The sequence below is a fragment of the Mastomys coucha genome, unplaced genomic scaffold (assembly GCF_008632895.1).
Source record: "Mastomys coucha isolate ucsf_1 unplaced genomic scaffold, UCSF_Mcou_1 pScaffold15, whole genome shotgun sequence".
Taxonomy (NCBI): domain Eukaryota; kingdom Metazoa; phylum Chordata; class Mammalia; order Rodentia; family Muridae; genus Mastomys; species Mastomys coucha.
Window position 1 is genome coordinate 98,670,860 of NW_022196897.1, and position 14,182 is coordinate 98,685,041.

The 14,182-nt window shown below is 39.9% G+C and overlaps 1 protein-coding gene across 12 annotated transcripts in view; it reads left to right on the forward strand.

The window, feature by feature from the left end:
• The window catches only part of Fmn1 (formin 1), a 370,679-nt gene that overhangs the window by 213,903 nt on the left and 142,594 nt on the right, over positions 1 to 14,182 (forward strand). For all 12 annotated transcript variants that reach the window (XM_031371363.1, XM_031371365.1, XM_031371369.1 and 9 more), the window contains one exon: positions 3,688 to 3,775. In XM_031371363.1, coding sequence (XP_031227223.1) covers positions 3,688 to 3,775 — 88 coding nt within the window. The remainder of the gene's footprint in view (positions 1 to 3,687; positions 3,776 to 14,182) is intronic.

Below are 14,182 nucleotides of genomic sequence, written 5' to 3' on the forward strand. Positions count from 1 at the left end.
CCTTACACATGGAGTGCCACGGTGGCATGCTCTGCTGCAACCTTTCCGGATCCTTAGTCTCTCCTGCAATCATAGAGCAGTTTGCCTCTTGTTTGCCTATTTGAACTATGATAGTTGTATTTATACTGAACATAAGCAGATGTATTTCTTGCCATTATATCCTGAGAAATACTATACAACTTACAGGTCATTGGTTGTATAAGTAATTGTTAAGCATACAATAAAAGTGTATACAATAAATAGCTAGACTAGCAGTAGGTTTGCATATCTGCTATGGCCCTGGTGCCAGTCCTCTGGGGATGCCCAGGGGCAACTCTGCAATGCATTCTGCTAACAGGAATGGAGCACACATTCTTCCCAATTGGAACATTGTCCAGGGTTGAAAGAATTTTAGGTCACAAAACAAGTCTCAACCAGTTTAAGATGTTGAAAACGTACCAAGTAGCTTTTGTGATGTCAATGGAATGAATACTAGCAGAAAGAAAAGTGGAAAAAATAAGAAACAAGTCAGAGTTAACAGACTCCTGAGTAGCTAGTGAGTTAAAGAAGAAGTCCAAAACAAAATAAAAAGAATGTTTGAGGCAAACAAAAGCAAAACACAGCATGCTGAACCTCACTCAATACCAAAAATAGAAATAACAAAGGGTTTATAAGTCTGAGCAAGCACATTAAAAAGTATCCTAACTATAACTTCACACAGTGTATAAGTAGAACAGATGAAGCCCAGAGTCTGCAGAGGGTGAAACATTAAACTTCGAACATGAGTATTTAACAGAGGGATTGGATTCATGCTAAAAACTGTATTAGAACTCTTTTCCATGACAGACACAAGTGACAAATCTTTAAGTGGAAAGAGACAAAAAAGAGAAGAGACCCAAATATGTAAACTCAAAACCAAAACACAGAGTTTATGACTGATGCCACAGAGAGAACAAATATAAGAAACCAATATGAATAATTATATATATATGTCCATATTTGATATGTCAAAATTTGAATAACCTGGATGAGATGGATCCTACAAACCTGTAGCCCACCCATGATAGTATCCTGAAGAAATGGAAGATCTGAACAGCTTTATTCTGGAAAATTGACCAAAACTTCAATATCTCCCAGGAGCGAAAACTCAAAGACTTTTAGTAGACAAGTCTACCAAACCTCAAGGAAAAATCCAGGTCATTTCTTTACAAACTCCTTGAAACTCTAAAATTGTAGCACTTACAGGGTCATTTTCCTTATGAAATGAGGATTACTCTGATACTAAAGGAAGTGCAAGAAATGAAAAGCATAGACCTTATCTAATATAGATGAATACCTCCAAAAGGAAATACTAGCAAGCCAAACTCAAGATAACTAAGAAGGATCGTGTTATAGCCATGTGGTCCTGTGATGCTCTGTGCCTCTCTCTCTCTCTCTCTCTCTCTCTCTCTCTCTCTCTCTATATATATATATATATATATATATATATATACACACATATATACATATATATGTATATATATACACATACACATATATATATGTATATATACTGCCATACATGCATATATAATTAATGTAGAGTATTTATTATCTGTGTGTATATAATTTGGATACATTAACAAGACAAAGATAAATATCACATCTTCATCTCAAAAGACATAGAGCACTTGACAAAATCGGACATCTGTCTTAGTAGAGTTTCTATTTCTGTGATAAACCACTGACCAAATGCTAATAGTCCATCATCAAAGAAAGTCAGGGCAAGGACTCAAAGGCAGAAACCTGGATGGAGGAACTAAAAGCAGGGATCACAGAGGAATGCTCCTTACTAGTTTTTTCCTCATGGCTTGCTCAGGCTGCTTTCTTATACAACTTAGGACCACCTGTCCAAGGGTGGCACTACCCACAATGAGCTGAGACCTCCCACCTCAACCATTAATCAGTAAAATTCCCTACACACTTGCCTATAGACTAATCAGATAGAGGCATTCTCTTAACTGAGTTTGTGTTAAGTTGACAAAAACAAAAACAAAATAAAATAAGCAAAAAAGCTCGACCTAACCAGTATAAAACATTTCATAATAAAAAATCATACTGAACTAATAACAGAAGGGAATTACTTGAGCATAATAAAGAGCACATTTTAAGAGCTTAAATGCAGCCTAACCAATGGCAAGCAAATGAAATCTTTGTCACTGAAATCAGGAACATGTCAGTGGCACCCATGTTCACAGCCAGTGTAGTAGAGGGTCTAGAGAGTTCTAGGCAAGAAAATTAATTAGTTTAATCAGTTTAGTCTTAGTCAATGTTCTACTGCTCTCTGTTGTGGTGAGGAGACATATGACCATAGCATCTCTTACAAAGGAAAACATTGAACTGGGACTAGCTTACAGTTTCAGAGGTTTAGTCCATTAGCATCACAAGATGAAGCCCGGTAGCTCACAGGCAGTCATGGTACTAGAGAGGCAGCTGAGAGTTCTACAACTTGATCTTTAGGCAGCAGGAACAGAGCAAGACACTGGGCCTTCTGAAAGTGCAAAGCCCAACCCCAGTGATGGACTTCCTCCAACAGACCAGAGGTCCTAATCTCTCTCAAGTAGCCTGATAACCAAGAATTCACATATTTGAGTGCCTGGGAGCCATTCCTATTCAACCCACCACATTTAATTAATAATTAACTCACCCACAATGGAGGAGAACACTAAGAGTCTTCTCCATAGATGACTTGAGTTTATGTGGGGGAAGACAGTATTGGGGGTTTACCATTCAGGATATTAGTTTACATGAAAAGGTTTTGGAGCTGTGATGTGCAATGATGGGGATGTAATGAACAGTGTGAGTTACACCACACTGTAAACCTGAGGATCTTTAGAATAGTGTGCTTTCTGCTGTGGGCTTTCCATGCTAATAATTCAATCACAGAACAAAACTTTCAAAACTGAGAGAAAACAGTGATCAACCAAGAGGGTCTGAGACATATAATTGTGTATTCATTGTTTTTCTTCCATTTTTTTTTTTCTGGTTTTGAAGAGGTAACTGATTTGTTCTAAAATGCAAGAGTGGATGAGTAGAAACATAGAAGGATGTGTGTGAGGGTCTCGTCAGAAGAATAAAGAGCATTTGGCACTTATGTAGGGACAGAACCACATTTACATTGTGGCTGCCTGAGCAATGAAGTTGGGTGGATTAGCTTGCTTTTTTCTAGCCACCGTCAGAATCCATATGTCTTGTTCTTTAGGACCCTCAGGTTTGAAGAAAGAGGTCAAAGTAGCCAGTAGTGGCCCATTCCTGTAACCCCTGCCCTCAGGAGGCTAAGGCAAGAGGTCCTAGGACAAACTGGTCTACACCATGATGCACAGTCTTTTAAAACCTAAAAGAAAAAAAAATCAGAGTAAAACATAAAATCATGGTAAAATAAAGATTTTTGTTGTTCGTGTCAGGCCTTCTGAATTCTGCATGGCATTATCTTTACTTTTAAAATGTCTGTAATTGTAGATACATTATTTTCCATTGAAGCATTAAATCATGTGCCTGTGACTTAACAGACACCGTACGTTGTCATTGATGCATCTTTGTGATATTGGGTTAGTTTTTCCATTAGTGCACCAGTGAATCTAAAAGTCTGAATGTCTTTAGTATGTGTTCTTTCAGAATGACTGCATGATCATTTGAGCTTCCATTTTCTGTTTTTATTTAAAATTACAGATCATCAAGTTATTGGATGGAAAGCGATCTCAAACTGTGGGAATCTTGATATCTAGCTTACATCTTGAAATGAAGGATATTCAACAGGGTAAGTCTTTCCCATCTCTTCCCTCTAGCTTATAAATTCTCTGTAGCTTCTCCAGTCATGTTAACTGTATAAGATTGCAGCTTCATCATGAACGTTGTTCATCATGACATATACATATGGTACTTTCACCTTACCTTTCCCATTGCCTGTATCATCGCTCCTACATTTCCTGACAATCCATTCCCTATTCTGTAACAGTGTTCCTGTGAAAGTTTCTGAACATTGTGAAAATTTTCCAAATGCCCAAAAGTAACAGTACAGTCCCTCCACCAACTAGATTGTTACCAAAAAGATCTCTTACAGACATTTTGTAATTCATCTTGTGAAAACATTAGTACTACCAGGGAAGGTGAAGGGGCTTTCCTAAAGTACAAATGTAGCACCACCTTCTTGAAACTGGTTAACAAAAACCTCTCAGCATCATCACAGGTACAGGTATTATATATTTGGTTGGCTGTGTAGTACTTGGCTCACACTTTCTTTTGAGCCTGTTTTCAGGGAGGATCCCAGCAGACACCCTACATTGTCACTGATGGATCTCTTAAGTTTCTTGTCTTGTACTTTCCCCACATTGACTTTTTGCTAACGACATGACCATGTTTTATCTCTCTATCCCTGTGTTAATTTAGTCTAGATTTACACTGGGTAGTGAGAAATTCTCCATAGACCCTGAACATGCTGTGTGTTACATCCTGAACATGCTGTGTGTTACACCCTGAACATGCTGTGTGTTACATCCTGAACATGCTGTGTGTTACATCCTGAACATGCTGTGTGTTACACCCTGAACATGCTGTGTGTTACACCCTGAACATGCTGTGTGTTACACCCTGAACATGCTGTGTGTTACATCCTGAACATGCTGTGTGTTACACCCTGAACATGCTGTGTGTTACATCCTGAACATGCTGTGTGTTACATCCTGAACATGCTGTGTGTTACACCCTGAACATGCTGTGTGTTACATCCTGAACATGCTGTGTGTTACTTATACAGAACTTCTTCAGAGTTATTATTGAATGCTTTGTGAGGCACTGAGGATATTTTGCCTAGGTTTACAAATATATAAGATATTGATGTGTGAATTTAGTCATTTCTTATTCATTAGATGGAATATATCTGTAGAGAAAAACACTTAAAAGCCACTTAATTTTACCATTGTTTCTTACAGCCCCTCTTTTCTTCAAATGACAGCATTTCACTTTGCCACATTTTTTTAAAGCAAAAGCATTTCAGGAAATAATACATAGATTGGCCAGGAGAAAATGGAATTGAGAGGAAGGAAGAAAAATCCCACCTTGATTTCTATATTTAAAAATCTTGTCTTTCATATTTGTTCCTCATAAAGGCATATGAATAAAAGTAGTATTCAGAACTTGAACTTAAAAAAGATGACTTACCAAAAAGAAATGCTTCTTATTCTAAATTTTAAGTGATGTTTTATATGAGTATGTGTCCATGCAACATATGCGTGCAGAGGCCATGGAAGCCAAAAGGGCGTTGGGTCGTATGGGACTGGAGTTAACAGTAGTTGTTAGTCATGATGTGGGTTCTGGTAACTGAGGCCAGGTCCCCTACAAAAGCAACAAGTGCTCTTTACTACTGAGCCATCTCTCTAGCCCCCTTTAACTATAATTTCTAAAAGAATATGTTTTACTTGTACTTACTTTCCTTTATAGAAGTGTACCAAAATAAGACTGGGATCTTACATTAAATCCAACTCCCTTTATTCTGCCATCAGTTATATGCATAGCTTACAGCGTCTTCTGGGTGGTAATGCAGTGTGTGAGCGGGTTTCACTTCAGGTGAATGGACTGAATGACTCACCCTGAAGCAGCCCTTCTTTTATGACTTCAGCCCCTGTTGCCCAAAGTCATTCTACTTCTCTACTGCTCAGGAGAAGGCTCCCAAAGACACTAAAGATCTTTCTCATACTGCTTTCCCTTTCAAAGTGGCTTTGACATTTTGCTACATTATAATTTTAAAATGTGATTCTTAAAAATAATAAAATGGGCTGGAGAGATGGCTCAGTGGTAAAAGCACTGGCTGCTCTTCCAGAGGTCCTGAGTTCAATTCCTAGCAACCACATGGTGGCTCACAACCATCTATAATGGGATCCAATGCCTTCTTCTGGTGTGTGTCTAAAGATGGGCAGTGACGGTGTACTCATATACATAAAATAAATAAATCTTTTTAAAAAAAATAATAAAGCATTTTAAGTAAATGACAGACACAGTATTTAAATAGGCTTATTGTTTTGTTTTTTGGTTCTCCCTCACCCCCACCATACAGGGTTTCTCTGTGTAGCCCTGGCTGTCCTGGAACTTTCTCTGTAGACCAGGCTGGACTCAAACTCAGAGATCTGCCTGCCTCTGTGTTCCAGTGTTCTGGGATGTGCCACCACTGCCTGATCATAGATTGATTTTTTTTTTTAAATTTTTGCCTTAATAATAAAACCAAACATGCAAGTGGAATATTAAACTTGAAAAATGATAGTTTGAAGCAGAGGGTGTTTGAAAGGCCTACTGTGGAAAGGAGAAATTTTCATTGGCTATAGAACCTTCTAAAATGAACCTTGTGATCAGGATTTGAAAGTCTTTTGATGAGAAACAAACACATAGGGCATAATCATTGGAATGAGAATTTATTGACTGTGATCAAGAGTTTTGCTATTAATTTGTACTTTTTGTGCACTTGGTAGATCCTAGGGAGATTTGATCTTATCTAACAGTGTGGATATGAATTTTTCCAGCTTATAACATCACTTGAAACTTTGTTCTGTTCCTTTTACGTATCCGTCACTGAGTATGTCAGATTGCCATGTGGATAAGGGGCGTTTGAATCATGTGATGAGCAATTATCAACTCAGGGCCATGCACTTTTTCATGGCATTGCACTTCCATTGGACTGAATATTCACTGTGATGTGAACAAGATTTTAGTTTGCCTAGAACTTTCCAGTTCTCTACTCCAGTCAAGAACATGTGTATATGAAGCAAATATAATCTTTCATTTCAGTATTGTCAACCCTAATCATACCATAACAGACTTCGGTGTCTGTGCATGATTATAGACTTTCCTCTGCTACAAACTCCTGTGTTCTGTTCTACACATTTGGCTTCTGTGCTCTAAAACACTGGTCTCCATGTCATCTCTTCACCTAATAGTCTACACCAGATGAGTGTAGCAAAATAACCAGAGGTTGTGTTATTAAACTATTCCTTTAGAGTCATTGACTGACACTAGTTTCTGAATGAGATCTCATTCTGAATCCAAGTCTTATAGTGAATGGAATATACTTGACTCTGTGCTGTTGTCTTGTTGAAAAAAAGAATACCTCATGCTGACGCCAGCCTGAACCTTTAATGTTAATATGAGGGGACTGAAGCAAGATCTGAGTTGTCAGGCTGACTGCTAGGCAAATCCTCACTGCTGATATGACCAGATAAGAGCATAACCTCTATTTTCTGGGCTTAGGGTCATATTTGTCAGGGTGCAAAGAGAAAGGGTGTTAAATTGTTCTCTTCAGACAGTCTCAAGAAATAATGTATATGAACTAAAATCCAGTACACAAAATTTCACATTTATTTCATAGAAGCATGTTCTCAACTACAGTACTAGAAACGTCCAGGCAGCCTACACTATCTTGTTTCCCTCAAAATGAATAGTTAGTCCATTGAGGCTGTAATGCCATGAGAGTTATGGTCCTGAGTTGATTAACTGCAGGATCACATGACTCTAACAACCCTTATCTACCTGGCAACCTTTCATACTCAACAGGACGTACGCAAAAGGAACTGAGTAAAATTTGTTATAAGTAAAACAGTTACCATGCCTGCTCATTGTTCCCTCTGTATCCTTGCCTCCACCTGATGTTATATATGCTGTTTCTCTCGTAAGATGTAAGATCTCTACTTCACTAGTTCAACACACATGCATGGCAAACACAATAAATATGTTTTGAGTAAGAGGTAACAGTACACAAATTCTGGTAATTAAATACCTGATTCTTGGAAAAGTTACCCTTCAGCTTACAAGGAGAGGAACGTGCAGGAATCTTGATGCACTTCAAGGTTCTAATTTTCTAATTCTAGTCTTGCTGAGATTACAACTATCTGTCTGTCTGTTCTCTGTCCATCTGTCCATCCATCCCCCTACCTACATACCTACCTTCCTACCTACCTACCTACCTGTAATGCTGAGGATCAAACCCATAATCTTGCGCATCCCCATCATTTGCTCTGCTGCTGAGCTATACACCCCCACCTGCAAACGGTTAAGTATCAAGTATGCAAATAGGTGATCTGATGCTTACTAGTTCAGCTTTTAGAAGAGCAAACATGTTTGCTTTGTTTTAAAGACAAACCCTTCTCTGTAGACCACTGTCTATAAATAAGTGGTCAGAATGTGAAATTCTGGGACTCTAAATAGCAAGACGGCATGTAACAAAGACAGTTCCTGTATAATTGTATCAGGTTTCAAGGAAGTTCTCTGACTGTTAAGCACTGCTTACAACTAGATGACCTCGTATGCCCCAAATCACATTTAAAAGTACTTTTTTCATGTCTGTTGAATTTAATTTCAATTCTGAAAACAAAAAAAAGATTAAACATTGTTATACTAAATAAAATAGATTCTGTTCTAGTGCTTTCTACCTTGCCTTTGGCCTGTACTTAGTGCCAGCCCTGACAGGCACCTCAACTGCATTAGGACCATGCCGTAAGCACCCTCAGGAGTTCACAGAATGTGTGATCAGCCAAACATTTCGAAAGAGTTGGCTGTGAAATCTTAGCCGTGGTATTCTGTAGGCCTAGAAGGGGCGGTGGTGGTGACATCAGGGAAAGGAACCTTTCCAAAGGAAGAAAAATCATGAGATGACAAGTGAAAAGGGGGCCACAACTGGAGGGTATGGGCAGCAATCAAATGGAATTGTTTCAGAATCTAAGACTCAAATCATGAGCAGCATGCAACCAGGAAGGTCCCCCAATATCATTACAAGGGATCTATTCATTATTAGATCAGAAACATAAGAACCCTGAGGCTCATAGTGCTACTGTGATCTGAGCTTGAGTACTACAGTATCTTGTAGCTCTGGTGCCCTGCATACTCCTGCCAAATTCTTTATTTCCCCTTTACAGTACTGACTTCCACTCTGCACTTCTTCTAACTAGCCACCATGCCCTTCCTTGATTCCTTAAGGAACTTCCTTTTTAGCCTTGAGTGTCCTGCACATTTAGTGTAGAAGAATTTTAGTCCAGCAACATAGCTGCTCTGGCAAGGGATCACATCCAAAAATAATGATCCAGCTAGAAGGCAGACCCTCCACACACCTTTAATCCCTCTGGATGGAATACTGAAATTATTACACACCTTTAATTCCAAGCAATGCATCTAACTGAGGGGCAGACAAAGTGATGAATCAGAGAAAGATTTGATAGGATGAGTCAGGGATAGAATACACCCAAATCTCACAAGGACAAACAGGAAAGAGAGGATACTTAAAGGGAAGTGAGGGAGGGAGAATTCAATGGAATTCAATTCTGTTCAGCTGAGAGCAGTTCATATTAGAGTCAGTCTTTCCAAGCAGAACAATTCAGTCAAAAACTGAAAAGCCAATTTGAATCAGTCAGCTTTGAGAGGAGTTTGAGCCAGAAGAGCTGAGGTGAACCAGCCAGCCAGAGTTCAAATAGAACCAGAAAGGGCAAGTTTATTCAGCAGTAAGTCTCGGAAGCTGAAACATTCTGGGCGTAGGTTAGTAGACAGAGGCTGGAAGCTGAAGCCTTCATAGTCTGGGTTTATAGAATATTAGGCTGCACAGAGACTAAAAGCTTCCAGGCCTAGGCCTAGGGTTAGTCAGTTAGAAATGCTCTAAGCTTAGCCCAAGCCATATATTTGTAAAGTTTGGGTATGTCTCTCATCTTACCACTTCGTTTGAGGAAATACAAGCTACATTTACTTTTACATTTAGCCTGTACAGTGCACAGCTCTTTGAGAAATGTGTTCCTTCCTCCCAGTCTGTATAGTCAGCCCCTGATCTTTACTGTGGATTTGAGCTTTACCATCACCTCAAAGAAGCCTTCTCTGACTTGCCCTCCCAGATATGTAGCCATGTGTTAGTTTACTTTTATACAGAACCCAATATTTTGTTTGGTTTGAGCATCTATTTTTCCTATATTTACCTCCATTGAGCATATAAGCTCCAAGAAGGAGAGTGCCCACAGATGTGAACCTAGAAGCGCCTGCTTTGTATCTGCTATGCCCACTGTGATCATCAAGGGCCTGTCTGATGACTAAATGAAAGTAGATCTGAAAATGGTGTGATAGTTAACTGTGACATCTTGATCAGATTGAGAAACACCTGGGGTATGAGGCATCCTTCCAGACAAGTCCACGATAGCATCTGCAGGGACACAGACCATGCACAGGTAGCATGCAGCTCATGAGGCCTCTGATTTATCCATTAGTTCACTGAAGGGTATTACTGGGAGGTGGCGAGAAGTAGGCAAGCTCTAGTTGGAGTTGGTAGGTCACTGAGGTCATGTCCTTGAGGACTTTTTCCTCTTCTCTCCCCATATCCCCCTTCTTTCTGCGTCCTGTCCTTGGGAAACTGAAGTACAGCCTGTCTGTCACATGCCTGCTATGATGACCTTTTGCCCAAGTCTGTGGGACCCATGCATGGATGAACCATCTGAAACCCTGATCAAAATCTTCCTTTCTTTGTCTCTATTAGGTATTTGATCATAATTACGAGAAAAGTAACTAATATCAGTGGGTAGATCTGTTAGAGATTTTGTGGACTCAGATGATAAACGATGAAGATCAGCACCAAGGCTGACATACATTAATGTAAAAGGAAGACACAGACATGGGGTATTTAGAGAGAATCGTTAACAGCAACTTTAGGAGTAATGGAAACAAAATTTGGGCTGCACCTTAAGCAATGAAAACCAACCAACCAAAAACAGCAACAAAGGCAGAGGGGAAGGCCAGCCAGAGGTCTAGCAGCAAAAGCACCATCGAGGAGAATTATTATAAGTTCTGTTTTAGGGGATTTGAGTGTCCCTTAACTGGAGCTGTACAGGCTAGTGTCTGCAGAACACTGAAAACTCTACAGTGGTGGTCTGTGAGTAAGGCTAAGTTTACAGACACAACAGCCTTCAAAAGGCAACACTGGGGTTTAATCTACTCAAAGTTGCATGCTTCCTGAAGCCTAGAACACAGAATCACTACAGGGGTAATTATGGAGGAAATGACTTTTTGTATTTTTTTTCAAGCCTTTCTCTTTGTAACTCTGTCTGGCCTGGAACTTGCTCTGTAGACCAGGTTGGTCTCAAACTCAGAGAGCTTCCTGTCTCTGCCTCCTGAGGGATAGGATCAAAGACGTGCACCTCCCAGCTTGGATGAAATGGTTTTAAAAGACCATCCGAGGTTTCACAAAGCCTGTGTTTCATCCACGATATACCGAATCAGTGATCTACTCTCTCCTGGCTTTCCAGCATGAGATGGGATGACTTATATTTAGAAGCATTTGGCATGTGTGGACACAGTGACTGGCTACATGATTGCAAATTAGTGTTTTCATTCCATGTTAGTAATTTCCTCTTATTCTCATCCCAGGGATGATGGAAAATTGCTGTTGACTATTCTTGATACAAACTTCCATATGCCTTGCAACAGACTAGGTGCCAGGAACCTCCCGGCACTCATTTGGAATTTCCCGCACACTGAGAACTTATATTTATAATATTTAATCTGACATCAAAATAAAACATTTTTTTTTCATTTGCGTTCCTACTGGCCTGGTCAGAGAATTCAGCTGCATTGTGTCCTATGGTCTATGTCAGAGGCTCAGTGTGAGAAAGGAAGGCCAGCTTAGGAAGGCTCGGAGGCTGGAGCCTCAGTCCGAGAGTCCTCAACCACTGGACTTTGTTGCTTTGCACCAGTTAGTTCCAGAAATCCATGTCAATGCTCTTGGGAGTTGTTTCAAGTGAATTTGATAAGGCACTGGGAATGCACTGTAGATTTTTTAAAAGACTTTCCTAAGAAAAATCTCACCTTAGTCTAAAAAGCCCTGCCCTGCTCCAAAGGTTTTCAGTCTCCATAGTCTCCTGATAGAGAATGCTCACCAGTCTGCTCTTCTAGAGACACTTGCCGAGGTGTGTTCTCTCATACACGTGCTACGTAAGTGCGCAGAAGGACTCCACACTCTGAAACACAGGAAAATCCAAATTTAAAGGAGATGCGTAAGATTTTAAATGTCTTGCTAATTTCGATGTCTTCGGATATCTTTATGGTGAAAAGGTGGAAACTTGTGTTAGGTTTGTGAGACGCAGCTCCTTGGAAAATACCCTCGGATCATCCCATCCACTCTGTGAGACAAAGTCTCTACCTTTCTCTTATCGTTTACCTTCCACGTAGGGTTTCTCTGAAGAAATCTCAAATCCAACTTCTTTATGTTGTGACGCTTAATGTAGTTTAATTAGAAATACACCTTAGAGTTAAAAGAACTTCATTTAAGTTGTTCTCCTCATTACAAATCACCACGTATTGAAAGCAAAGAATGTGAAATGGACACATCCTGAGGGAGCTTACCCACCAAATGTGCCCTGTGACTATGATCTGCTGGCATACCAACCTGATGACAAGGCCAGTGTCAATCAGTTCTTTAGGACTGATAGAGGCCAATTTAGAAAATTAGAAAAAAAAAAAGAAAGGTCTTTCCAATACTTGCCTTTTTTTTTTCTTTACCACGTTTTCTTTCCTCCCACTGAGTCTGGGACCCCTCGGCAGCAGCAGGGCTCCCCTCACCTCTCTCTAAGCCATTGTACATTCCTTCAATAGCAGGGTGGAGTCAGAAAGCAGAGGCTGGTCCCTCCTTACACTTCCCTTCGGGCAATACACCACGAGCGTCCAATCTGCCTGGAATGTGATTTGACTCAAAAAAAAAAAAAAAGCAGAACGAATGGAGATGCAGAAGCAGCTTAACCCAAACTGTGCCTCATTCCACTGCCCTCCGGAGAACAGAGGGTGGAGGCCAGGTGGCTTTGTGAATTCTACACTCTGCCTTTCTTTGAGGTTTGAACCATGGACAATTCTAATTGTAGCTACGCGATGGCATCTTGGGGCATAGTACATGCCTGGACTTAGAGGAGAGTTGGGAATTTTGTCCTGTAAGGGTGAATGGATTTTGAGGTTTTAGGATATATGAGCTAAAGGTCTCCTTTGTGGCCATTTCCACCCTTTTCCAGACAACCCATATTTACCGTGTCTTTCACACCTGCCTCTCATCCCATCAGAGACTAAATTAAGGTCCTCATCAACTAACATGATACTTGACAGGCAATCCGAAAGTGCAGTGAAGATTGGAAATTACATTCCCTTGATATTTTTTTATTAGATATTTTTTTTATTTATTTTTCAAATTTTATCCCCTTTCCTCATTTCCCTTCTGAAAACCCCCCATCCCATCCCCCACCCCTTGATATTTCTTATTCTTTATATTTTAAGGGAACCTCATAGTTCTTCACTTTTCAATGTGTTTTTCCTGCCATTTTATTGAGTTTCAGCATGAAGGATAAAATTTCCAGTGACTTGTATAGATTTTGTTTAAAATAAGACATTCTCAAGCCTTTACTTCCTTCTTCCCAGAAATTCTGTGTTACATAACTCTGTTGGCATACTAGTTCTTTAGAATTGCTTCAGCTATGAAAAGATTGAAGTTGGGTCATTGTATTAAGATAAAATGAAATTGCATATTAGTGTTAACACTGGAGATAATAAAATGTTAGTGAATATGGGTATTGGCAATATATACATGAATTTTCATAACATAAGCCACATGCAATTCCCCTCATAGACTGCTTATTTGGGTAAAAGGCACGTGTCGCCATTCAGAAATCAAGGTTTCTCTGTAGATTTTTTGTCTGCTGGTTGATGGTTCATTATCTCGGGGAGGTTTAGTTTGTTTTTAGATTTTGATATTTCTTGTTAAAATAGCTTTTCCAATGGTAAAAGCTGTACCTGTGAAGAGTAAAAGATGTACTCTTGATCCAGTAAACCCCTCCCCATTGGAGGAAAGTTGGTGACTGCACAACTGACCTTGAGAAAGCAAGCTGAGTGATACCTCATACCTCACTTTGACCATTCCTAAACCCCAAGCAGCAGCAGCACCTTCTTTCTGCAGTTTAGTGTGAAACACTTTGAGTAGTGTTGACAGAGAGGATGCTTGCAGTAAATCCCTACCTGCTAATCCTCAGGGAAGTCTGCCCACTGTCCTTACCCTCTGATGGCGTGGACTGAGTTTTCTTTAAGCTGCTTTTCAGTGGGTGCCCTAGAGCATCTCATTTGGATATTAGCAAGGGTTTGTGTGGTTCTGGGTGCCCAGGGGAGGAGAGACACAGTGACTGGG